Below are 25,144 nucleotides of genomic sequence, written 5' to 3'. Positions count from 1 at the left end.
CGGTTGCTCTTAGTAATGCAGAATTCACACACCAGATAACATGAGCCATATCTTGCACTGCAGTCAACTGTCATCATTCTGCTGACACTAAGATTCCATCCCAGCCTGAATAAATCCTGCATTGATATTGCATAGAAAGATGGAATTATTTAAAATAAATAAATAAATAAATAAATAATTAAAAAAAAGGAAAGAAATGAAAATCAAAGAGTAACTAATTATGTTAACTGTAGTTAATGGCTAACATTCAAAAATTGTATTAACTACTAAAGTAAAACAATGTCAGCAACGTGCTTGTGTTCTTAAATGGAAATGTTTTTTCCTATGGAAGTACAGAATGGATGAAATGCCTCTGACCAAAAAAACATTAACATGAGAGTTTTCATTCTGATTCTGTAGTCAGTCCTCCAGCAAAAGCAGACAAGACTGATTATTCTCAACCTGCAATCCTCTTATCCCATATGAAAATAAGGATCACAAGCTCTTACAATGTTAATTAGTGCAATTAATTGGACACACAAGTAGTGCATTTGCGGGTCCATTGTTTCTTCTGCCTTTTCAGTTTCTCCTTTTGAACTCATTTCTGTCTCGTTAAACACGTTGGTCCGTGAGACCTTTGGGGGGTCAGCCTTCATTTAATAGTCTCTCCACTAATAGTGCTTTTTAGAAGCACTGCACAGCTGCATTTTACGTAGCTTGTGTAAAACCTTCAGTTGGAACTGCTTCCAGTTGCAATTTTACTATTGAGGGCAACACATTTGCTATATGGCCATGAAGCATCTCAGCATGCTCTTTTCCAGGACATCTTCCAGGACTCTAAAAGAGTGTAGGGTTAGGTAATGTTTAATTTGGCTTCACTTCCCAGACAATTTGACTTGATAAATATTTGTGAAAAGCTAAGATAGAGCTCTAACATCAGACAGTTTTGGCACAGATCTTCTGCCTATGGAAAAAAAAAAAAAAGTTTATAGTAAACAAAAGATGGATATAAGCATTTTTCCCCATTGCATTTTACAGATAGAGACTCACCGATCAATGCTACCAGTGCAAGTGGCTTCCAACGTTTCTTTTAATTGTCCTGCAATAGACAACAGTTTTGTGGTGCCAAGCTCTAACACAGTGAGTTTCTCTGCAGATCTCTTCATAAATCCTATATGGCTCATCATTGCATTATCTTTAAACTATATTTCATGACATTTACTCAGAAGATCTAATGGCAGAATTTTCTCAAGCTGTGTAACTTCAGTGCTATGAAATGAGGATAGAGATAGGAAAACAAAGGCAAAAATAGCACTGTCCTCTGTATTGCTGTACATATTTATTCATGTTATCAAGAACCACTGGAATAGCAAGGCAGCTCTTCCTGCTCATTTTAAGATGCTTTCTATCTGGTATCATTCCACACTCTTGTTACTTTTATTTGTAGCAGTTCAGCGAAACTACTTCTCCTCTAACTACTTCCTAGATCCATGTAACATTTGTCACCTGTGAGAAGGCATGCGTGGTTTTACTGCAGCCTTGAGAAAGCCTGGGAGATAAGTGAACAAGATTTAACTTAGAAAATTACAGCTGACTACAATTGATGCTGCTGATTCTCTAGGTAGATATGACTGATTAATTGCTTTGACCCTAGAACTATCAATGACATAGGCTCATCAGTTCACTTCATTTGCTTGCCTTCCTCTTTCATGCCCTTATCAGCTTTTCTCCTCCACCCCTCATAGCCCCCCTTCTCTTTGCCTTGCTTATATTCTTTTGTTTGTTTAAGATGTGTTCCCTTTCTTCTTTCTTTTTCCATTTTACTTACTCTTTTTACTCCTTACTTTCTCCTTACACTTTTTTACCAATGTCTTATTTTCATTATAAACCTCTGAGAACAGAGCCTAAATGGATGTATTATATTCCATAGAAATGAAATCAAATGAGCTTGAGTCAAATAGCTTACATGTAAAACTACGACTGCAGAAGAAGAAGGAAGATCCTCCAGATCTAGGCATCCTCACTTCACCTACTAAAGAACCATATTTTCTCTGGAAGCAATACATGTTTAGACTCCATTCGCTCACACTGCTTCATTGCAGCAGTCACTTTGAAGTGACTTCTTTTGAGTTATGAGGAAACCATATCAAGGACTCAGAAGATCTTCCACATTATTAGAATCAGTCATGGTAATACCATTCCTTAAAGTCTGTAATTTAGTTCTCTCACCACAGCTTTCGAAAGCGTAGAAAAACAAATTGATTTATTGAGGGCATAGACTTCATAAATAACATTCCAGGATCATTAAAGGATCCAACCACACTTAGATTTAAAAATACACAGAAATACTTCACTCATGCAAATAGAGCCCACTTAAAGTGTTCTTCCAAGTACTTTTGTTCTCTTAACTTTATCATCAGATACTCCTGTACTAAAATTACCTGTCTAACAAGCTAACAGTGTCAGTTTCTCATCTTGCCATTTTGCTCTCACTTGACAAAATTATGCAAGGAACTTACATGGGATATGTAGAAAGAAGAGTTTTCCAACCCTATGAGTAAAGAACTCCAATGCTAATTTTATCAGTGCTGTTAACAAGGAGTAGTTCTTAAAATACAAATGGTGCATTTTCAATAAGTTACGGCAGTCCATCTTCTTTTCCTCATAGAAACATGCTCTAAATTGCAAAAGCAGCTCACTGGGATGACTCTGAGGGCCTTTTATTTGTAGGTGAAAATACTTGAGTTGTTCAGTATGTTTGCACTGAGGGAGGTGGGTGTTTTGTTTTCAGAGCTAGCATATGGAAGATTTGTTTATTTGGGTTTATTTCTTCTCCATGAAAAACAACAAGCAGAGCAGTAGAGCTGGTATAGCAGGATCTCAGCACAGAACTCACACCTGCTTCAAAACTCCCACCTCTGTCTATTACTTTCTGAAAATGAATGTTGTTCAAGGCCTCTCAGACATGCAGGTGTAGAATTTCACTGGCCCATGGACATTCAGGACAAAGTCAAATATTATTGGACAGAAAAAACACAGATGGTTACTATAGAAGAATAGGAGGCAACCTGTGTTCTGATTTGGGTGTTTATCACCTCCTTTTTACACAGTAGAACACGGGATCTCTTGTCACCTCTGCACATCAGTATAAGCAATTCAGCTATTATCTCATTGAGTTTTCTTCTTCTTTGTGAATATCAATGCCAGTTACAGCAATTTGTTAGTGTTCATTTTATCTATCGTAGCCCAAAGCTGCTTTAATTTATCAGTCATTCTCTACAACATCTCACATCTGCATTCCTCTCTGTGCTCTAATAAGGCTTTCCAGGTTCTTCCACAACAAATAGCAAAGGAAAGAATTTTCTACCTGCTCCATATATTCCTTCTTCAGACCTCTTTGACCTCAAATTCTCTACTCTGATACAACCCTGATTCACAGAACAGTTGAAGTTTCTAATACAATCCTCTTCCCAAAGCAGAGCATGCTTTAGCAGGTTCCTCAGTGCAGTGTTACTATATATGAAGGCTGCTCCAAAAGTAATGCCTCCTATTTTATGTTGGCCCACCAACGTATGTTGGTTGTATGGCAGTAGAGGTTGAAACTTCTCACCAATATTTGTTGCTGCATGACACACAGCAGCAGAAAAGCAGCCTGACAAAATGGCATCCGGCATGCAAGTGCATATGAAGAAAAGGCACACAATTGTGTTTCTCCAAGCAGAAAAAAAAAAAAATTACATCTGCTCACATTCATCAGTGCTTGCTGAACATTTATAGAGACCAAACAGTGAATGTGAGCACGGTGAGGTGTTGCGTTTCAGCAGCGGTGACAGCAAAGTGAAAGACAAGTCACATCCCAGATGGCCATACAGATAATTTTAAGAGTGCAGCATGCAGGCTCTTGCTCATCACTTGTGAAAATGCATTGCTAATAGTGGTGACTATTTTGAAAAACAATGTTTTGTAGTTGAGAGTTTGCTCTCTCAAATAATGTTAATGTGCTCTTTGCATGTGTTGTATTTTCCACAGAAATGAATAGGAGATATTACTTCCAGAGTGATCAAGCGTAAATGATGAAGGAGTCCTATATCAAAAGAAACAGAAGTATTTTCTGGCAGTATTTAGCCAGAATAAGTTAAAAGTGTCTGAGTTTAACCTAATGTTCCTTGTCAGGAAGCCAGAATGGATTCCACAACTGTGTTCCTGCAGATAGGTTTCTGCAACATGACTTCGTGTACTAGAGTCAATATTTGTTTCAAAGTCCGAAGACCACCTGTTCTGTAAACACCTATGAACCTCCACTGCAAAAACTCTTGGGTAAGGGCTAACTGAGTGCATCAGTCTATTCCCTAAAGTACTGAGGAAATACTAATGGTTGACATATATACACTAATAATGTCACTAGACATGTAAATGCAGAAGATTGTACAGATGCCAAGCTGCAGCTGTTTCCCTAGCCAAATTGTTTTTGAGATACATATCTATGACCGTAGTGGGATTTAGTCTGGACAGGTGATTAGCCATGCAATTAACAACAGGGAGTCCTAACTATTTACTCAGAGAGGAACTGTAGCTTTGTGTCTGTCCAATGTATGATCACACCCCGTGCAACAAAAATTAAGGGTTGGGCTCTGTTTCATGTCGGATGACAGTCACCCAAACCAAACAACTGACCGTGACAACTGAAAAAACGTAGGATACGTAGATGCTTTCTGTAGGGTAAAAGGGAGACCATTTGTAATTGAACTTTTTTTTTTCAGTCCTGTCCAGGGTATAATTTCAACAACTAATGGGTTAATTTATTGAATTTAACACAAAGAAAACAGAAAATAAAGGACTATTAAATTCTGCCTTGTGGGACAGGTCTGAGGAAATAACGCTCCCAATGAAATTAGAATCAAGATTGCATTTAGCTTTAATGAAAGCAAAATTTAGTCATCAAGGTAACTTCAGTTATTTCCTAAGGATCACATTAAAGTTGTTTCTTCACTGCCTTGACGTGTATTACATAAGCCACTCTGGAAGTAATGTCTCCTATTTATTTCCAAGGAAATCAGAACAGATACAAAGGGCACAATAACACTATTTGAGAGAGCACATTCTCAGCTACAAAACACTATTTTCTAACATAGTCACCGCCATTAGCTAGGCATTTTTGCTAGGGATGAACAAGATTTACATGCCACATGTGTAAAAATCTGCACTGGCGTAGGTGACCCCCTGTCACCACTGCTGAAATGCACCACACACTGCCTTACCATGCTCATATCCACTGTTTGGTCTCCAGAAGCATCCAGAAGGTGCCAAAGAATGTCAGTGTGCCATTTTTTTTCTGCATGGAGTAATTTAATGATACATCTCTGCTTCATGTGCACTTCCATGTCAGATGACTTTGTCAGATTGCCCTTCTGCTGCCATCTGTCACACGGCAACAAAATGCAATGGGGTATTGGTGGGAAGGTTCAACCTCTACTGCCATACCATCGGTATCTACCTCTGACTTTGTGGGCCAATATAATATAGAAGGATGCTGCCATCATCATTGCAATGGAGCTCAAAAGAGCTACAAGTGCCCTGAGATGTGCAGGAAACTCCTGAGTATACAACCTCACTGGTCATGTATTTCAGAAACCCACTCAGCCTGACCTTGTCACCAAAGTTGGTTCAGCTAGGTTGCCATTCAAGTACTATTTTCACATACTTGAGCTGGGCAAATATATTAGCAAACAACAAACATCATTATCTTTCATCTATGTCTGAAAGATTTCACCACACCTAGTCATTTAGCAGTTGCAAATAAACAAGTCTTAAATAAAACACAGCCAAAACATGCCTAGATGCCTACTTAACCAGATAGATAATGGATGAAGGGCATGTGGCATCAATCAGCGCAGGGGCATAAATGGTACCCAGCAAAAATGCAAACAGTAACTGATGCCGATGAATACTTCTACATATTCCTGTTTGTAGACAGAATATAGAATGGAAACATTCAATACCACCAAAAAGATTGTCAGGTTTCTAGACATAGTTGTCATGTTGTTTATTTTGCTTCTCAGAGTTTTACAAACCCTCTGCCCTGAAACTAAGACTCAGGATGATATTTTTTTTTTCAATACAGTCAGATTTTATAAATAAAAATTAAAGCAATGATTTTTTCACAGTGCGTTATTGACATTTTAAATCATGTTCCACAAAGGCTGGCTGGAATTTTTTCATTAGCTTTGAAATACATCATGGAGATGAAACTCTGGGGCAAAAGCTCACAGTATCCACAAGGCGAGATCAGCCTCCTCCCCCCATTATTGCTTCCAAAAATTAATACTATTATGAGGCTAAAAATCTTTCCATAGCCAACCAGAAAGAAAAGAGGTAAAAGGTCTCTTTTTTTATATTCATCTTTTTTTTTTTTTTATATTCACATTGATGTAATTACATACATTCGCGGGTTTTTTTCTACAGCATGAAGAATTTTTTTCCTTTGTTTTCACTTTGACACAAGTGTTTTGACATCACAGGCTGCTTGAAAGCACCTAATCATGAACACATGCTGAAATGACATGTGTGAGTTGCAGGTGTTTAGAATAATTAGGCACTAAATTACAGTTATGCCGAGCACTCAACAGAGTCATATTCTCCATGCCATTGTTTTTGCAACTGAATGCATATCATGAGAATGAAATGCAAATAACAGCCTTCTGGAAAGGAATGTTTAAAAAGACAAACATAAAATTATCGAAGTTGGGAAGTATAAAAACAATTTAAAAAAAAAAAAAAAAAAGATAATCTTTTACTGATCCTTTCAAAACGATTGGTTGTTAAAGAGCATGTATGGACTGGTTTCTTACTCTGTATGTCCTCTGTGTCTGCCCAGACACTCCTTCGAGATGCATAACAGTTTTGTCTTTCTGTATGAGCAAATATTTAACCTTCTGCCAAATGGCACTAAGTCTACCTAAAAACTAAAGTGGGAATTGTGAGGTGACCCTTAACAATAGGAATGTTTTTAATGAAGGGGAATGTCAGGATTAAGAACGTCACACCTTTCCTGCTGTAGTGGAAATGCTGAGTCACAGCCTGAAGCAGTGATGGAGCACCCTGTAGGAAGGCAGGGCCAACCCAGGGGAGCTCAGGTGCACGCAATGCAGCTGAGTGACTGCAAGGGCTGGAGCCAGGATCCACCCCTCACAGACCTCATTTAATGGTTAGAAGGGGGGAGGCAAAGGTTTCTTCCTGGAGATCCTTGCCTACTTAAGGCCTTGTAAGGGTAAGCAAACTCTTTCTTTTGTTTTGGTGTCTGTGGCTGTTTTGTTTGAGTATATCATCATCTGCAGCAGCCTAGGTCTTTACTTTGTTTAGGGATTTTTTACATTACAGTGTTGTTCCTTTTGTATCAAACCATACTATAAGTAATAAAACAAACAAAAGTGAACCCCAATGTGACCTAGTATCATTATTCATGATTTAGTCTGACTACAAATTCTAGGGTTAGGAGTGTTCGTTCGTTGTTTCTTTTTTGATTGAGTCCTCAGCTTAGGCTCTTTGCAAAATGTTATTGCTCAATGTGACTGACGTTAGATCTTCTCAAGGAAGTTAACTTGTTTTGGTCCTTTTAAGGGAAGCTGAAGCCTGTAGTTCTACTAGGCAGAATCAGAGAAGGGCTAAAGAAGCAGCTACTCTCTTACATCCTGAACGCTACCCTACATGGGTAGATATTTGCAAGGTTAAACAAGTGCTCTTTTTTGGTGTATCTGCTTCTTATTCTACTCTAATATTTTCTCATTCCTTCACTTTCTACCCTTTCTAATTCTTACTATGGATGGATTTGTTCTAGAGGTGCTTAATTTCCTAAATTATAATAATAATAAAGTCATTAATTCTGTCTCCTAGGCACAAGGTACTTTCTTTTCAAAATACTGAAGTAGCACCTACCATAAATCAACTCCTCTAAGGTGTTCTTTTGTTTTTACCTCTGGAACTAAAAGCTATTAATGAAACAAGCACCATGTCTCCAGTTCATCTCTATTCACCATTTCAGATTGCTGTGTATGCCTTAGCATTCCAATAACAATGGTCGAAGCATGAAGTATTCAGATGCTGGATGATCAGTTCTATTTCATCACCTCTCCCCACCTGCAGTAGCACAAAGTAGTGTTTCTGGGCTTCTGTGAATCCTTAGACGCGAGGTCAGCAAAGAGATTGCAGTGTGTAATTATTTTTAAGGCACATGCATAGATTCCCACAAATGGCATAAATGTTTTACTAGGACTCTAGTGTGAGCCCTGCCAGTAACTTCAGTAAGCACGGAGCCGATCTCCACAGAAAATAAATATTCTCTAGAAAGAATGGAACTAGAATAAGAAGTTAACTTCCAGATTTCAAATTCACAAGTATTTGAACCTATTCAAAACGGAAGGACTTTTGCAGTCTACAAAACCGGAATAATAAAATGTTATATCAAGAAGTTTCTTGTCTTCCTATGCAAAGCATAATATAGGCCAGTCAACTGATCTTTAGTTGTTTTAAGAGTTAGATGTTCTTTTTACGATAGGAAGTATGGGAAATAATACTGGTGTGTTGGCCCCAGGTGCAAGAGCTTCTATATGCTGAGAACAGCAGGACAACAGTTGTAGGTGCTGTGTTGACATAGAAAGAATCTGTAGCAAATAATGGGAAACAGTGCTATGCTGTGGGTCCGCAGTCAGACCAAATATGTAATAATATACCGATATGTTTGTACTCTCCTTTGCTGGTTGGTTGGTTTTCTTTTTCTATTATGCAACACTTGGACAAATTCTGAAACAAATGCATATATTGTGTAAATACATTGAATTTCACAAACAAAAACCCTTAAAAGATGCGCATAAGAAAGGTAAGGGGAATATGTGCCTAAGTTAACAATGGCGTAGGCCTGAAAAATGGTAGAAACTTATTTCTAAACATATTAAGAAATCAGTGTCTATATAAACAAGCTCTATCAAGAGAGTAGAAGGGCAATTGCTTATCATAGTATTTTTGTTAAGAAACCTGCCTGTGTAGTTTTAAAGTATTGCAACAACTTAACTGTAGCCCAAGAGAGAAAAATAATGTGTTTTTTCCTATAGGCTGTGCTTATGTAGACACATACAAACACTGAAAAATGTTGAAGAACAGCTGCCTCAGAGCTTCACAGCAATCCCAGCTCCAGAAATTTTCAGCTGTCAGTGCCTAAGGGTAGCTTTTCAGTGCAGCTAAGTTTACAACGAAACAAACAGCAAATCCTGTCTCCAGGGTTACAATTATCAGTTAGGTAAATAGCATTTTTTAAACTTATCTTCTAAACACATCAGTGGCAAAACCAAAATTGCTCAAGATAACAATGAACCAAATACAGGTGTGTCTGCGTGCAGCCAGTCATTTCTAGAAGAAAGTACAGTCAGGAGGTGGGGTAGAAACCAAGCAGAATGATTGGAGAAGCCCAACACACTCCCAGGAATGCGACTTGAAACTGAGCGAAGGGGAGCTGCAGTGCCCTGCTGCTGCCTCAGCTATCATTTATTGCAATGTTCCCTCTCTCCCCCACCCTTTTCAGCATAATGAATCCTCTTCCTTCTGCAGGATCTTTCCCTACAAGTAGTTTGAATCAGCTGTTTTAAGTGCGTTACAAGTTGAGTAAATAAGAGATGAGCTCTCAGAGCTTATGCTTATGCAGGTAGAGATCAATCCTCTTACTGATTGCTGCAGAAGTTTCAGGGAGAATCAAGTGGGTCACTTTCTCTCTGCACCAAGAAAGGAGGAAAAAAAAAAAAAAAAAAAGGCAAACTAATTAAGATAACTTGATTGAGTTTAGACACAATTCCTCCTCCTTCAGAAAAGAAGTGAACATCATCTAGAATCTGCAAGATGATGTTGCATTTGTGTACAAACCACTCACTGAAATCATTTACTTTGTCCAAAACCAGTTTTGCTCAACTCAAACACCAGCGGGCTTTGCATTCAACTAAAATACACTATTTTTCACTATTGCTTTGCCAAAATTAAATGGAAAAAATGTCTTAACAGTATATCCTCTTATTAGACCCAAGAGTGACTCCTCAAGAAGTGGCAAAATCTCCTTGGTGAGTTTGTGGACGGACTCTTAAAACTTCTTAATAGCCTTCAGGGAGGTTACAATAATTGAGGTGAGTTTGGTTATGATATTCCTAACTGTGTTCATTCTAAGGCAGACTCAGGCTTCATGTAGGTTTTGAAGTACAGCTGGGATTTTAACATATACCAGATGCAAAACAATGGGGAGGAAGGGTTTTGACTTGTTAGTGTAGTATGTGGTTGTCTGTCAGTACGGAAACATCCATACAATCTTTTAATAAATAACAGCTTGTTTACGATTAACTACCAAGACAGCAGCGGTGAGCCTTTTCTACTTGTAACATCAGCACTTCCCTGATGCTTAACTTTCCTGTAGTAATACAGCTACTCTTGGTATTAATAATAAAATGGCTTCACTAAGACACTTTGGGTTTTTTTGAACCTTGCCTTCAATTAACTCTCATTCAAACAGTCAAATTTAATTCATTTTGAGCAAATCAGAGTAATCTGACAAACTAGTGGTCTCAAATTGTTCCTGAAACAGCCATTGGCTTTGGGTGCCCTACATATGAAGCTAAATTGGAAGCACTCAGAGTCTCCTTAATGGACATCATTTTTCATGACAAAGCCTCTTCTGGAATGAAGTACTTGAAAGAAAACTTGGTATCAACACCAGCAATTCAGATCTATGGTATACACTGTTGTTTAAGGTAGTAACCCCTAATCCTGTGAATCAGAGTCCTCTGCTTTAAAAGTTTCCTATGCAGTGACAGCTCAATTGAATGACTTTTTCCCTCTAATCTTGCCTTTTTTTCCACCACTGTTAGCCCCATAATAGCCATATAAATGTTTATGACAGTCTAGTTTTTACCTTCATTTCAATGGAAACGCACAAGTGTAAAGCTCAAAGATTTCATGAACATTTATAATGGCTATGCCACAAACCAATGAAATCTAGTAAGTAAACCAAAATCTAACAGGGTATTTTATAATGTACTTTGGGCCTTATCAGCAAAAAGCAGGATTAGTCTCTCTTCTAGCTGTAGCTGATAGACAAAACTGCTTTTTATCTAACCCAAGAACAGGAACAACTTCCAAGAAGTAAAGCAAATAATAGCTGGCTTTAAATACATGTAACTGTCTTAGCAAAGTCCCAAGGAAATCAATTTTACTGTTAATCTGGACTAATTCATCCAACTCTCACTGCCATTAGCAAGTCACTGTGTACAGCTTTTGCTTACAGAAAAATGTTTCTTTCGGCTATGAATAAGAATCACCACTGTAAGGGACTTCATGCTTAATAAAACCTACTCTTTTAAATGATAGCATAAAAATGTGCTTGCTGCAATGTGTATTTCTCCTCCCAAGAGAAGTATTTTTCACATTGCAGAGCCTCTTTGTGAACCGACTGGTAGTTAAACTGATTCATTTTGTCCTATTTTGGGCTTCATATCTGTTTTCATCCTTATGCTCCAGTATTGCTGGAATGAGAACAGCTGTGATTGGGCATGTCACTATCAGCACGTTCTCTGGAGGGTCTGTGCTTGGGGTCTTATAATAACCTAAGCAAGTCTGCTCCTGTTCTGAAGGAAAACTATAAATCCAGAAGTTTTCTGCCAGTATTTAATATTTTCAGCAACGCTTCCTGTCTTCTACCTCTGAATTCCATCTTATCCTTTTCACATAAGTGTTTTTAGTGGAAAAGCAAACTGTCCATTAACTCCCATTAGGTAATTGCATTTTGTTGGGGTATTTTTTAGATAGTATGCAAGGGTTGAACTGTCACATAACCTGTAATAAAGATGAAATAGTGCCTTCTCCATTGTTCTGAACCTGTCCAATGATAGAGATCAGCAGGAGAAGGTAACAGCTTTAAGCTGTCTTCATTTACTTCCAGACTCAGATGCCAAATTATCTTAGTTGTGAACAACAGTGATGTTTCCATTACCTACAGCTGTTTTGCACCTACAGCTCTGACACAAACTGCTCCTATATCTAAGAGAAGAGTTCTTGTAAAGCTACGAGAGGCAAACTGAGCACTACAACTGTGCGTGTCAAATTAGGGAGGACTGGAATTCCTTCAAATGATATCTGGATACTTTATGTCTTTATATACCGTCAGATGAATACTACAGCAAAAGAATGGGTAAGCTAGAATCTGCCACTGAGTTTTGATAGTCATTAAAGGAATTTTCTGGTAAAACCTTCTGTTGGGAAACTCAAGTTTGTATCTAGGAAGAGAACGAGAAAAAGCAACTCAAAGTCGACAAGAAAAGGCAGCTAAAAAGAGCTGAAACAAAATGAGGAAGGGTTTGTATCTGATGCAACCACTGTTACTTTTTTTTAGGATGCACTCTAGTGGACACTTAGCAAAATGGAATGAGGATGCAAACCTTATGGAAATATAGGTAACTTGTTGGAATAGGTGATGAGAAGTACTTACTGGAGTGTTTAAAATCATGTCTTAGAACTTAAACGTGTTGCCTAATTATATATGTGAAGGCTGAAGTTTGTCTGGTAAACATAGCTAAATAAAAGGACTGCAGTATAAATACAGCTTCAAATGAAAACCTTCATCTCTTTATCCCATTAGTCCATTCAAGACTGGCACAAGAAGCTGTTGTGTATTCGTTAATAATATACTTTAATTAGATTAATTTAATGATCTTTAGTACAGATAATTGACACAGTTTGTTAACATGCAAATGCAGGAGAGATTATTTTAAGAATTGACTGAACAGAATGAATGTGCTGGTGCTTGTAGCTCACCTGCAATCGCACAGTAATCAGTGAAGGTTTTAAACTGTAGAGCAAACAACTGGAGTCATAACAAGTACCTCATGGTTTCTGATGGACTGACATCTTCTAGTACAGCTTTGTACTACATCCTTCCAATATGTGAAGGGAGCATATGAACAGGAAGGGGAGCTGTTTATGAGGGTGGATGGTGTTAAGACAAGGGGGAATGGTTTCAAACTTAGACCCTTAAACTGAGATCTTAGGAGGAAGTTTTTCACCCAGAGGGTGGTGACACGCTGGAACAGGTTGCCCAAGGAGGCTGTGGATGCCCCATCCATGGAGGCATCCAAGGCCAGGCTGGATGTGGCTCTGGGCAGCCTGTTCTGCTGGTTGGCAACCCTGCATGCTGTAGCAGGGGCTTGAAAGCAGATGGTCATATATATATATATATATATATATATATATATATATATATATATATTTTCCACTTCAAGAATCAACAGGTAATCAACGAAAAATACATTTATTTCTTTTATCCCATTTCCAGTTTCCTTCCTCCAGGTCAGCCATGCCAGCTACTGTGGTTAAAGAACAGAAAGGAAGCACAGCATGCCAAAATTAACAGGCTTTATAGGAACACCCAGAAAGCAAAGAAACCAAAATAACAGGTATATATGTAATCAGTTCTCTATATCAAGTACACAGATTAATGCATTGCCCTTCAGGGTCAGCTGGTAACGTGTAGAATTTATTTTTACTGCTTTCAGATCAGCTGGAAATTTCTTGTTCAAACTCTGGTGTTAAATCAATCAGTTGCAGTCTAAAGACAAAATATATATATATCAATTGTTAGCATTTACATTGTACAAAGAAGGAAAAATCACGTATGGTAGATGAGTCTGTTCATAAATAGAAATATGTATCCTTCCATTCAGTTAAATATGACAAAGTTTTATCAGCAGACTTGATCTAAGATCCAGTAAGTTTGGATGATGTGATATGACTCCGAGAACAGAATAGTTTCAATGCTAAAGGTGATTATAGTTTCTTTTTATTGATCTTAATTTGTGATTTCATATGAAAATTGTAGCACTGCAAAACCTGCGATGACATCATGAAAGGGTTTATGTAATCCAACTTTAAACAACGTTAGGCATGAAATCTTTGTGGGTGATGTGGAAGACATACGTGAAGGTAATTTGAGACAGTCAGCGTGACTTCACCAGGGGCAGATTGTGCCTCACCCGTCTGGTGGCCTTCTATGACAAGCGGATAAAGGAAAGGTAATAGATACGTCATACACCTGGACTGCTGCAAGGCCTTTGATATGGTCCTACATCACATTCCTGTCTCTAAATGGGAAAGATATGAAATGGATCAGTGGACTGTTCAGTGGATAAGGATTTGGTCAGCTGGCCACCGGCAGAAGATTGTGGTTGACCGTTCTCTGTACAAGTGGAGGACCCCAGAGGTTCATCTTGGGACCAGTCTGTTTGCTGATCAGAAGGCCAAATGTGTCATGAGCTGCATTGAAAGAGGAATGAGGGTGGAGGAGATTACTGTCCCCCTCTACTCTGCCCTTGTAGGCGTAATCTGCAGTACTACACCTGTGGCAGGGTTGTTTAAACTAGTTTTAAGGTTCCTTCCAACTCAAGCCATTCTATGGTTCAATAGTAATAGTAATAGTCTCGTGTGGGTTGGAAGGGACCTTAGAGATCATCGAGTCCAACTCCCGGGATTCGAGCCTCTGTGCTGCAGAGCGGCACTTCTACCACTTGCGCCACAGGGGGGATTCGAACCCCGGGCCCTGATGTTGCAAGGCCGCATTCCTACCACTGCGCCACCGGGGCACACTTTGATTCATTTGCACTTCTGGTTTTGCAATTCATTTCATTAAGGATGTGTAAAATACACCCAGAGCCTCATATATGGCTTTTAATACTCGGTTGCCAGAAAATGATAATAAAAAACAGGACTAAGCAAGGCCTTGAGATCCTGTCACATTTACCACTTGGCAAAATCCAAATAATTGAGGAAACTTGGCCCTAGTCATAAATACATTCACAAATGTATTTGCAGGGCTTTTATAAAACAGGTTGTTACTAAAGCAAAAGTGTGCTAATACCACAAATTTCAGTTCTGAGCTGGGATTATACTACCAGTATCAGAAAACAAGTGAGCAAATGACTGAGGCTAACAAAGGAAAAAGGGCTCAGCTTCAGTACTAAAACCAGTCCAGCCAAATTCCAAGTCACACTACCTAGAATATCATAGCTGAAAAAAGCTAAACACACTGATATTTATCTCCAGTGATGTGCATAAAGCAGCATCATCTGTTTAATGTACTGCCATGCTTTACAGTCAATGACAGTTGATTTATACCCTCTCATGTACTAGGATTGTCAAGCACAAAGTGAATAAAAAAATAGGGGTGTAGAAGATGGCTGCATATCACAATTTAGATTGATAGTTGTAGTTTTGGAATAAGTACTGTCATGCTGGCACAGGGTTTGGATAACCTGATTCTTAGCAGGTCTTTGCTGCACTGAGCACTGTGCGCTTGGTACCTGGTCTTTTACATTAAATAATTGTTCAGATATCTCTGCGTTCTGCTGCATGAACAATGTACTTCAGACCAATCAGAATAATGTAAGTCATTTCATTCAGAAGCAAGACAGTGTTTGTGATTGAGTCTGTGTCCTGTTTGACACCTGCTCAAAAGGCGAAGGAAGGCTGCTTCTTGTCTGAGAATATTAATACATCCATTCATAACACACATGACTATAAAGGGGCATTTTAAATCTTTGGCACTTTATTCACTCAGCACCACATAAGCAGCCTTTCAGAATGTACAGCCTAAGGACAGCATGAAGACTGTGGCCCAAATAATATCCCTTCAGATTGTAGTAAAGAACCGGTATAGGGTTAACTAGAACAGTCTTAGTCTTCCATTTGTCAGCAAGAAAATGTTTGAGCATTAATTCCATGTAACCTTTTTCTTTCCAAACACTTACCTCAGACACTCCACTCTCATCTACTTCCTCAACTGTGGGCAAATTAGGTGCTCCTGCTCTATCTGTAAGTTCAGCTATTGTCTTCTCATCTTCCTGTAGTGGAAATTCATTTTCAATTAGAAGTATTCCGTGTCATGAGCAATCGTCTACAGTGGATACTTTGAACATGCTTTGAAAATGTAGTTTAAGTATGAATGTAAAGACAATACTTCAGATGCTTGCTACACAAATGTGTTAGTGTGCAAATGGGGTCTTTGTGCATGTAAAGACTGTTTTTACAAAGGTTTCAGGGTTCTTTTTTGCTTCAGTTTATAAACGTGCATACTTCTGTTACATTTACAGTCATTCTTCTAGCTATGTGCTATCAATATCTCAACACAGTGCTCTAAAAATATCTCTATTCTGCTCCAAGTAAAGTTAGGAAATGTTTCACGTCTAAGTGTCAATGATCAATCAGTTTTACCAAAACAGCATCATATGACTATGTATTTATATGGAAGACCACAAAATCAAGAGGCATCCCACCTCCAAGTGTTGGTTCCTTTTCCAGGTGTGGCAAATGGGCTTCACGTTGCCAGGCAGTAAAATGTAAGTATCTAAGCATTCATGTTAGACACGTTCAAGTTCTAGTATTTTATTAATTAAAAAAAAAGCTGAACTTAAGCTACATTTTATAATAACTTTATGCTCTGTTCTGAATAAAAGCTAAAGAAACCCAATAGAACAGACGAGAATTCAAGTCTAAAACCTAGGCTGGAAAGAAGCATTAAACGTTCTTCCCTAATGTTAGCTTTCTGTTTTGTTGTGTTCAAGGTTTCTGCCTTGTGTTCTGTATTTAGGGACTGGATCTGAATAAGAGAGATGATTAACAATATTTCTTTATCTTGACTAAGCTTTGGCTTAAACCTCTGGATCTTTCTGCTGCTCCTGCGTGTTCTCTTCTTTATTCTGCTGTTCCATCCTCTCACGTTCTTGTTCCTATTGTAAAGAGAAGACAGCTGAAGATAGCGTATATGCTTTTGATACTCAGTTCCTCGTGCTCTTTAGTAGTTAATATTTATATCTCCTATACTTTGGATTAGGCTCTTTGAAGCTTTGCACAGCATCTATTATAGACAGACTAATCCATATAGATTCTATGGGAGGAAAAAATAGCTAAGATAGTTAACTGCAGAAGACAGTCTACTTATCCTAATCTAATTTTCTAACGTATCTTTAGTTAGTTTCTCTTTAGCTTAGTCTCTTCATTTTTGGTAACATCTTGTCATGTAGCAGTTTTTCTCCCCAGCTGCTCAACTGTCCTTTCTAATTCCTTTTGAAATAATGATATTTTCAAAACGCAATGTTTAAACACTTTTTGTTATCTTTTCCCTTTCAAGATCAGAATACAATTGTAGGTACTTTCCAACATTCTGATTCTCTTATGATTCTATGTTGATAATGACTAATATTGTAGTGAGAGCTACAAGTTGCCCCAGCATCACACGCTACTATAATTATGAACAACTATTAACCTGCCGTTGTTCTTCAAGTTTCTGTTGTATCAGTAGCTCTTCTTCCTTCATTTTTCTTAACATTTCAAGTTCTTCCAGGGCTGCCTGCCGTTCTTTTTCCAGTTTGGCCCTTTCCAACGTTCTCTATTTCAGAGGTAACAAGAAATCAATGAAAAAAAAAGGAAACAAAACACAAAGAGAGATTATACAGCATCAGTTAGACTGACATGAAATGCTTTGCCCGAGGTAGACCCACCTTCTTTTCTTCTTCTAGTGTTTTCTTGTAGTTGTAGATCCAGTGTGCCAGGTACTCTATTGGGTCAGCGGGCCGACGCTCCACAACCTCCGCCAGACCCTTTTTCAAGCAGCTTCCCAGGCATCTCCTCAGGTATTGAGACTCCATTCTCACCTACTGACAAACCGACAGATATTAGTCACCGATATCGGAATTCAGACAGCAGTTCGAGGAAGTGTTGACTGCATCACATCCCCAGTGTGATGTTGGTGGTTTTATCAGAGCTCATTTCATCAGGCAATTAATATGAGAAGGTGGTAGCGGTGCTGTCTCCCGTTCCCTACCGCTTCGCTCCTACCGGCCCGATCGCACAGCGCGTCCAACCGCGTTACCGGGCAACCGCGCTCCCGGCTGGATCCTGCGTCAGGCGGCCGGGCGGTGTCGCTGTCGTTGCGCTCTCGGCCCTTCCATCGCCGCCGCCATTTTGCGTCTGCTTCCGCCGGAAGGGCCGCACGCGATGGCGGGCGGAGGCGGCGTGCCGGCGGAGTCCCGTGTGGGACAAGTGGTGCTGCCCGGCGATGTGCTGCTGCTGCCCGAGCACGGAGAGCCCGACCTCGACAAGCTGCCGCTGGGCACCAGCGCGGCCCCGCGGGGGAGGCTGCTGTGCGGGCCGGGGCTGCGGCGCTGTGCGGGCGGGCTGCTGGTCACCAAGTGCGGGCTGCTGCGGCACCGGCAGGCGGGCGGCGGAGCGGCGGCGGGCGGCGCCTACTGGGTGGACTCGCAGCAGAAGCGGGTACGGCGGCAGCGGGCGGGGGGCGGTGATGTGCGGGACGAGCCCGCTGATCGCTTGTACCCGCTTGTAGTACGTGCCGGTGAAGGGAGACCACGTTATCGGCATCGTGACGGGCAAGGTGGGGGACGTGTTCCGGCTGGACGTCGGTGGTAGCGAGCAGGCCTCGCTGTCATACCTGGCCTTCGAGGGCGCGACCAAGAGGAACAGGCCCAACGTGCAGGTAACGCTGCCCGCCGGGAGCTTGCCTTTGTAAACGGTGTTTTTACCACTCGGACCATATAAACGAGGAACGTGACTTTTTTCACAGAGCTTTTATCATGGCCTGTACGGGGTGTCCCGATGAGGCCGTGAGTTTTTTCTGTTTTCTCCAGAGCTTTTTGTGCTTCTTCACTTCTGACCTTACACCTTTCCCATCGGTTAATAGTGGCAGGTGCTACTCGTGCAGTAACGTGGGTCCCAAGGGGCCACCCTGAGGCTTTAAAGCATCCTCTGAACGCTGGTGCTGGTAGAGGAGGGTTTGCTTTGTAGCGTTTACAAGTTGTTTTGTGATATGTGCGTTCACCAGAAACACTGTCAGCATGGTGTAAAATGGGCTGTGATTTTAAATGGAATAGACTGGTATGGCTTCTGGTGCGCCTTCTGAGTAAAGAATCGTTTCCTAACATGTAACCTTTATCTCCCCTCTGTTAATTCAAAGCCATTCCCCCTTGTCCTGTCACTACTAGGCTATATAAAAAGTCACTCCCTATAAGCACTGGAAGGCTTCGATGGGGTCTATCCAGAGCCTTTTCCAGGCTCAACAAGCCTAACTCTCTCAACTTTTCTTCACACAAGAGGCGCTCTGGCCCTCTTCTGACCCATTCCAATGGTCTTGTGTCAGGGGCCACAGGCTTGGACAGAGTACCCCAGGTGGGGCCTCACAATGGCAGAATAAAGGGGTCAGTTACCTCACTCACCCTTCTAGCTATCTTTCTTTGGATCCAGCCTGGGATCCCATTGGCCTTCTGAGCAGCAAGTGTACGCTGCTGGTTCTTGTCCAAGTGTTCATCCAGTTTACAACTGTTTTGTTGTCTCTTTATGGACTGAATGTTTCTTACAAATGTGAAGTGTTATCTTCTCTAATGATTCTTTTTTTTTGTTGTTTTCTGGCACTGCTTGCTTTAGGTGGGAGACCTTGTTTATGGTCAATTCCTTGTAGCAAATAAAGACATGGAACCAGAGATGGTCTGTATAGACAGCAGTGGAAGAGCAAGTGGAATGGGAGTAATTGGACAAGACGGCTTCCTCTTTAAAGTTTCCTTAGGTCTGATAAGAAAGTAAGTACTAAGAAAGCCAGTTGTACTAAAGTGTTGGGGTTGTTAAACTTAGCATGTGTCTAAACAACACACAGTCATTAGCTCCTCTCCCTCCAGACCCTGTCCTGCTTTTCCCTATAGGCTTGGGAATAGAATCGATTAAAAAACAGACACAAAGTAGAATTCATGGGTTGAGATAAAACTGTTTACAAAGAGAAAAGAAAACACGATACTACTTAAGAGAAATACATATATGTGAATGTATATAGGAAGTTACCCACTGACTGATGCCCAGCTAGGCCCCAAGCAGCAGGAGAGAGAGAAAAAAGGACTCATGTCCCATTCGAAACTTTCCTTTTGCGTAATGTTATATGGTATGGAATATCCCTTTGGCCACTTAAAGTCAGCTGTCTTATTTCTATCCCTTCCCAGCTGCTTGGGTGCCCTGCCCTGTGCTTCCGAGCTCCTTGTTAGTTCCCCATCCCCCAGTTGGTAGGACGGTAAGAGAGAGTGGGGAAAAATGAAGTATGCTTGGCTCTGTACAGCAGTGTTCAGCAACAGCTGGAAATACAGGTGTATTATCATTGTTTTTCTCCTAAAACCAGAACAGCATCTTAGCAGGCACTGAAGGAGAGACAATTGTGTGCAGCTGAAACTGGAAGAGTAACATTTTGTTTTTAGGTAGGATATGCACAGCTGTCTCCAATTCAAGTAGTGTGAACTAGCCAGTAACTGCTATGTGGCTGTTGTGCTGCATTTATGCCAGTTTTACTGGGGAAAGGATGCGTGTACATTGAACTAGAAACAGTGTGTGACTATCATAAAATACCAGCTGATAGTGATAAGAGATGGTCAGACTAGTTGTTGCTTTGATGTTGAGGGAGGAGAGGTGAGCATCTGTTCTTGGAGATAACAAGTAGCTATGTCATACCTGGGTTTAGTAAGTAATTTGGTTTATGTGTCTTATCAGTGTGAACAGCTAAGTTGTTTTTCAGCCTTGTTCTTGGTAACTCTTCTGCCTAATTAGGAAAACAGCTACAGTGCACAGGTGCTCTCTTTAGGTGCATGTGTTTTGGGAGGAGAACTTCAATTCTGATATGGCTGGATATGCAATTTGAATCGTCTTAACTTTTGGAGTTGCTTTTGTAACTCCAGTGCTACTGTTTACCTGCTGGCTGATAATGTTGTAATACTTAGCAAACGTGAGCATTCACTTTTTCCTCCAACCCTTTCTAATCTTATTTTACAGACTCTTGGCTCCCAAATGTGAAATAATCCAGGAGCTGTCACAGCTGTACCCGTTTGAGCTGGTGCTGGGAATGAATGGAAGAATATGGGTAAAAGCAAAAACAGTTCAACAGACTTTAATTATAGTCAATATTTTAGAAGCTTGTGAGCATATGACTGCAGAGCAGAGGAAACAAGCACTCGCCAAACTGTCGGGGAATTGAGTAAAAGAAAGTCTGAAGGTTTGCGGTTGCTGTAGGATGTTCTGCTTATTTTTGTATTCAGATTTATATTAAAAGTCACACTAAATGAAGTCCTAGATGTTTTTGGTGGTTCTTCTGTTCCCTTTATGCACTCAGCTGGTCCTACCGTATTTAGGATGCCTTGTGGTTATGAAATACTGTCCATCGTTGTGGATTTTGACTGGTGTGGAGATGGGCTTGAAAAGCTTCAATTAATGGTGAGTTTTGACATGAAGTTTTTCCAGAACAAAACTGGACAGTTTATAAGCTGGGTATATTTGTTTTTACTAGTTAATAGTAGAGCTTCCAATGGTACATGTTTACTTGGGGTAACTGTGAATCATCTATTTTGGTCAGGTGTTCTGTATAATTAGTGATGAATCTTTTCAATATTTGAGAATAGAGACCCAGGTGGAGAAATACAAGGAAGTAATTGCAGGGTGTACCTGCAAGTAATTACAGTGTGCTTCAGGTAAGTCTGAACGCATCATCCCAGTGGCATTAAAACTTTCCCTGAAAGATAACCTGGCTAATAGTATCGATGAAGCAGAGCTCAAAATATAACTTCAGTATGAACATTCGGGAACCTTGATGGTGAAATGGAGGTATGTTGAGAGCTGCTTGGAAAGTAATGCCTCCTGTTCTGTTATGTTGGCCCACCATGTCAGAGGTCAGTGATGGTATGGCAGTACAAGTTGAATCTTTGCTCTAATATTCCGCTACACATTGTTGCCATGTAACAGATGGCAGTATAGGGGCAGTCTGACTAAGTGGTGTCTGACGTGGAAGTGCTTATGAAACAAAGATTTGGAATTGAGCTCCTCCATGCAAAAGAGTTTGCACTCATTGCTGTTTGTTGATGCTTGCTGAATGTTTATGCAAACCAGACAGTGGATGTGCACTTGCAGCCAGGAAGGCCAACTGTGTTCTGGGCTGCGTTAAAAAAGGGGTGGCCAGTGGAGAGAGGGAGGTGATTGTAAGGCCCAGTCTGCAGTTCATGCCTGGAAAAAACACAGGTAATGGTGGCACTATGTTGAAAAACAGTGTTTTGTATCTGTTGTGATTTTGCTCTATGTTGTGTTATTGTGCTCTTTGTTGTAGTTACCATGAGAACGAATAAGAAGCGTTACTTTTGGAGTGACCTATGTAGTTGACTTAACAGCAGTGATATTTGAAGTCACTTGTGACTCCTCAAGTGCATTTTAACTGGAGATGAGATAAAGACCACTGCAGCAATAGCTGTGTCCTTCTCAGCTGTAGGCAGTTTCCATTTCTTAGTATACATCATAAAGACTCAATACATTTTTGCTTCATGTTTAACAAAATAAACATCTCCAGAAAATAAGTTGTTGGACTTCATTGTGTAGTAGTTATTTGCATTCATATAAAGGAAATGCAATCGTGGGGTTGGGAGGATATGCTGTCATTTTATTGTATGAATAGATTGTTTCTGATGTTTTAAGGAAGTTCCCAGAAGAGGTGGTAGAGTTCTTTGACAGCCAGGAGTAATACTTAGACGTATCCATCTAAAGGACTCCAACAGCCAAGTTAGCTGTTTTAAGCAATTAGCTGAATATATCTTGTGGTTCTTAAGCTGAGTCGCTTGATAAACAATATCCAATAAACTACGAAAATGGTATAATTGACGTAAGCCTGAAAATGTTTCTTAATTCCAAATAGAAATGAAATCTTTCCTACTTGCTCAGTCTTTTGTCCAAAGTTGAGTCCATGGTATTTAATTAAGATGACTAGGAAATGCATTTACTCATTTAGAAGTTGCTTCTATTCATAGCCATGTCTGACTCATCTTTAATATGCTTACTTGGGGCTTCCCCTGATTCAATAATAACTCAGATAACGGTTTCCTTCTGAATTGTAGCCATTAGATTCATAGTGGTTTTGTTTCACTGCCCTTCTTTAGCATTTAGGGTACTGTTCATCTGCTTGGTAGTTCTTTTTAGAAATCTTTTACCTTTGCCTGTCTCCTTTGCTCCTAATTGAAGTGACTTGCACTCACATGCTGTAAATACTTATAAGCTTTTAATGTCTCGAGTGAATGTAACAACACCATAATAAGGACTTCGCTAAGTCTGTTATTCTTTGTAGTCTCCTCAAACTGGCCTGAATCTGTGGAGGTTTTTTGTTATTAGGAAAAGAAGGAGTCATAATAGAAGCATTTGACAAATCGTATCAGGGAGCTAATTCTAATGGGGTTTGTGAATGTTCCTGAATCGTAATGGTAAAACCACAGGAAATGGGAATGGCATGGATCATTTCCTGAAGAGTTGTGGCTTGAAATGAAATTAGCCTTATCTTCCCCCTTTTGCTTGTTCAATCAACCTCCCTTCCAGTAGTTTGGAGTTTTAAGCCTAATCTGTTTGATAAATGAGCATTCATTGATTTTACAAGTCTGCTTTTCGTGGTGCAAGGGAGCAGCTGGTAACTTTGGAATTTTTCTACATTATTACGGCTCTGTTTGAAAGCGCCCCTTATCATGTTCTACTGGCAGTTATAGAATAGTTTGAGTTGGAAGGGACCCTTAAAGGTCACCTACAGCTCAATCAGGTTACTTGGTTACCTGCACTTCTCCAAGGATGAGGCATCCACCACCTATCTGGGCATCCTCTTCAGTGCCTCATCACCCTTACATAGAAAATATTTCTTCCTTATTTCAACCTAGATCTCCCCTTAAATTTGAAAACATTTCCCTTTGTTGTGTCACAACAGGCCCTGCTAAAGAGCGTCTGCTTCTTTCTTCTGTCTTAAATCTTTCTTTTATCTTAATTCTTCAGTATCTAAAGGTTGGGGTGTGAGGTCTTAAAACTCAAAGGCTGCTATCAGGTCTTCTGGAGCCTTCTCCAGGCTGAGTAACTCCAACTCTCCCAGCCTGTCCTCATAGGGAAGATGTTCCATCCCTTGGATCATTCTTGTGATCTTCCTCTGGATATGCCCCAACAGATGTGTGTCTCTCCTGTACTGAGGAATCCACATCTGGATGCAGTACTCCAGCTGAGGTCTCACCAGTGCAGAGTACAGGGGATGCAAGTTACCAAAGACGACACCAGTTAGAAGCCAGTATGGATGCGGTACATGTTCCAAAGATGAGCACAACTGCTTCTTAAGGAATGGAATTAAAATTGTGCGATAGAAATAGGTGGCTCTGTCTGGGTTGATGTGTTGCACAGAGGCCAAGAGTAAGTGCTAATACAAGCTTTAGGTGTGTGATGTTGAAATTCAGTGTGCTGGTAAAACATACTTGTTTTACTTTAGCAGATGAAAGTTGCATGTGCAAGTAGTTCAGTGTAATAAGAGGATTAGGAGCTTAATTCTAAGGCTGTAGTTAGTGTGTGGCTGTACCTCTTCTGGATGAGAGGTTTACTGTGCCCAACTACTCATTACCACCTTACCAACAGTAGTTTTCTGGGATGTGTATTTGATGCTTGGCCAAGCTTTGTTGGAATGACCCAGATTCTTTTCATAGCGGTGGCCTTTTGTTTTTCTAACACTGATCTTTAGCAAAAGAGGTCATGGAATTTTTCTCTGAGCTTTTATAAACCAAGTTCTGCTCATAGCATCAATTTGCTAGAGAAAGCCCCGTTCCTTTAGTGCTTGAACCATTAATTTTCAGTAACAAACTGCTAAATCAACAGATGATTTTAAACCTTACAAATAGGCCACCTCCAAGTTTTACATGCATATATATATGTGTGTGTGTGTATATATATATGTATATAAAACACATATATATTTATATAAACATTTATACTAGTACTGCTAGTTATATATTATATATATACTAGTATAATATGTTATATACATATAATACTAGTGTATATATATATTATATATATATACATATATGTATATATATACATACATATATATTATATATATACATATAGTGTATATATATATATATAGTATAATATATATATACTAGTATAATATGTTATATACATATAATACTAGTGTATATATATATATTATACTAGTGTGTGTGTATTTATATATATTATACTAGTATTGCTAGTTTCATGGAACCAAATTGTTAAGATTAAT

General features: G+C 39.7%; 3 protein-coding genes across 10 annotated transcripts in view; 2 read left to right on the top strand and 1 right to left on the bottom strand.

The window, feature by feature from the left end:
* Positions 1-827: 827 nt before the first annotated feature.
* On the bottom strand, positions 828-17,991 carry DYDC1 (DPY30 domain containing 1). 6 transcript variants are annotated; one of them, XM_015866092.3, is made up of 7 exons: positions 17,873-17,913; positions 17,550-17,702; positions 17,315-17,437; positions 16,707-16,778; positions 15,801-15,893; positions 1,030-1,078; positions 828-943 (listed from the first exon to the last, which is right to left on the bottom strand). In XM_015866092.3, exons 2-6 carry the CDS (start codon positions 17,694-17,696, stop codon positions 1,070-1,072), a joined length of 444 nt encoding a protein of 147 aa, XP_015721578.2. In that variant the 5' UTR covers positions 17,697-17,702; positions 17,873-17,913; the 3' UTR covers positions 828-943; positions 1,030-1,069. The 6 variants fall into 6 exon arrangements, with proteins under 6 accessions (XP_015721578.2, XP_015721575.2, XP_015721576.2 ...); XM_015866089.2 differs by lacking the exons at positions 828-943; positions 1,030-1,078 and adding an exon at positions 9,241-9,737; XM_015866090.3 differs by lacking the exons at positions 828-943; positions 1,030-1,078 and adding an exon at positions 13,397-13,606.
* Positions 1,017-25,144, top strand: part of PRXL2A (peroxiredoxin like 2A) — a 36,599-nt gene continuing 12,471 nt past the window's right edge. Inside the window, exon 1 of one of the 3 annotated variants that reach the window (XM_085553806.1) lies at positions 1,017-1,119. Coding sequence is in view for 1 of the 3 variants with exons in the window: in XM_085553801.1 (XP_085409927.1) it covers positions 20,950-20,953 (4 nt within the window). In the remaining 2 variants the exon portion in view is untranslated. Of the gene's footprint in view, positions 1,120-20,877; positions 20,954-21,226; positions 21,304-25,144 lie in introns of those variants that run through there. The other 2 variants (XM_085553801.1, XM_085553802.1) reach the window with 2 other exon arrangements.
* Positions 18,033-21,156, top strand: EXOSC3 (exosome component 3). Its single transcript, XM_015866083.3, has 4 exons — positions 18,033-18,321; positions 18,392-18,541; positions 19,486-19,637; positions 20,866-21,156. The coding sequence occupies exons 1-4, from the start codon at positions 18,046-18,048 to the stop codon at positions 21,065-21,067; spliced, it is 780 nt and encodes a 259-aa protein (XP_015721569.2). The 5' UTR covers positions 18,033-18,045; the 3' UTR covers positions 21,068-21,156.

This window comes from Coturnix japonica, chromosome 8, assembly GCF_054131305.1.
Source record: "Coturnix japonica strain WE chromosome 8, WE-NBRP24, whole genome shotgun sequence".
NCBI classification, from domain to species: Eukaryota; Metazoa; Chordata; class Aves; order Galliformes; family Phasianidae; genus Coturnix; species Coturnix japonica.
This window is presented reverse-complemented; position numbering and strand designations above follow the sequence as displayed.

Excerpts from the sequence above, each read along its gene's own strand:
- DYDC1 (XM_032445522.2), bottom strand. The coding sequence starts at position 17,696 with ATGGAGTCTCAATACCTGAGGAGATGCCTGGGAAGCTGCTTGAAAAAG. Across the intron at positions 17,438-17,549 it reads CACTAGAAGAAGAAAAGAAG|AGAACGTTGGAAAGGGCCAA; the intron begins GTGGGTCTACCT and ends CCTCTGAAATAG. Across the intron at positions 15,894-16,706 it reads AGCAGCAGAAAGATCCAGAG|GAAGATGAGAAGACAATAGC; the intron begins GTTTAAGCCAAA and ends TTTCCACTACAG.
- EXOSC3 (XM_015866083.3), top strand. The coding sequence starts at position 18,046 with ATGGCGGGCGGAGGCGGCGTGCCGGCGGAGTCCCGTGTGGGACAAGTG. Across the intron at positions 18,542-19,485 it reads GGAACAGGCCCAACGTGCAG|GTGGGAGACCTTGTTTATGG; the intron begins GTAACGCTGCCC and ends TGCTTGCTTTAG. Across the intron at positions 19,638-20,865 it reads TCCTTAGGTCTGATAAGAAA|ACTCTTGGCTCCCAAATGTG; the intron begins GTAAGTACTAAG and ends CTTATTTTACAG.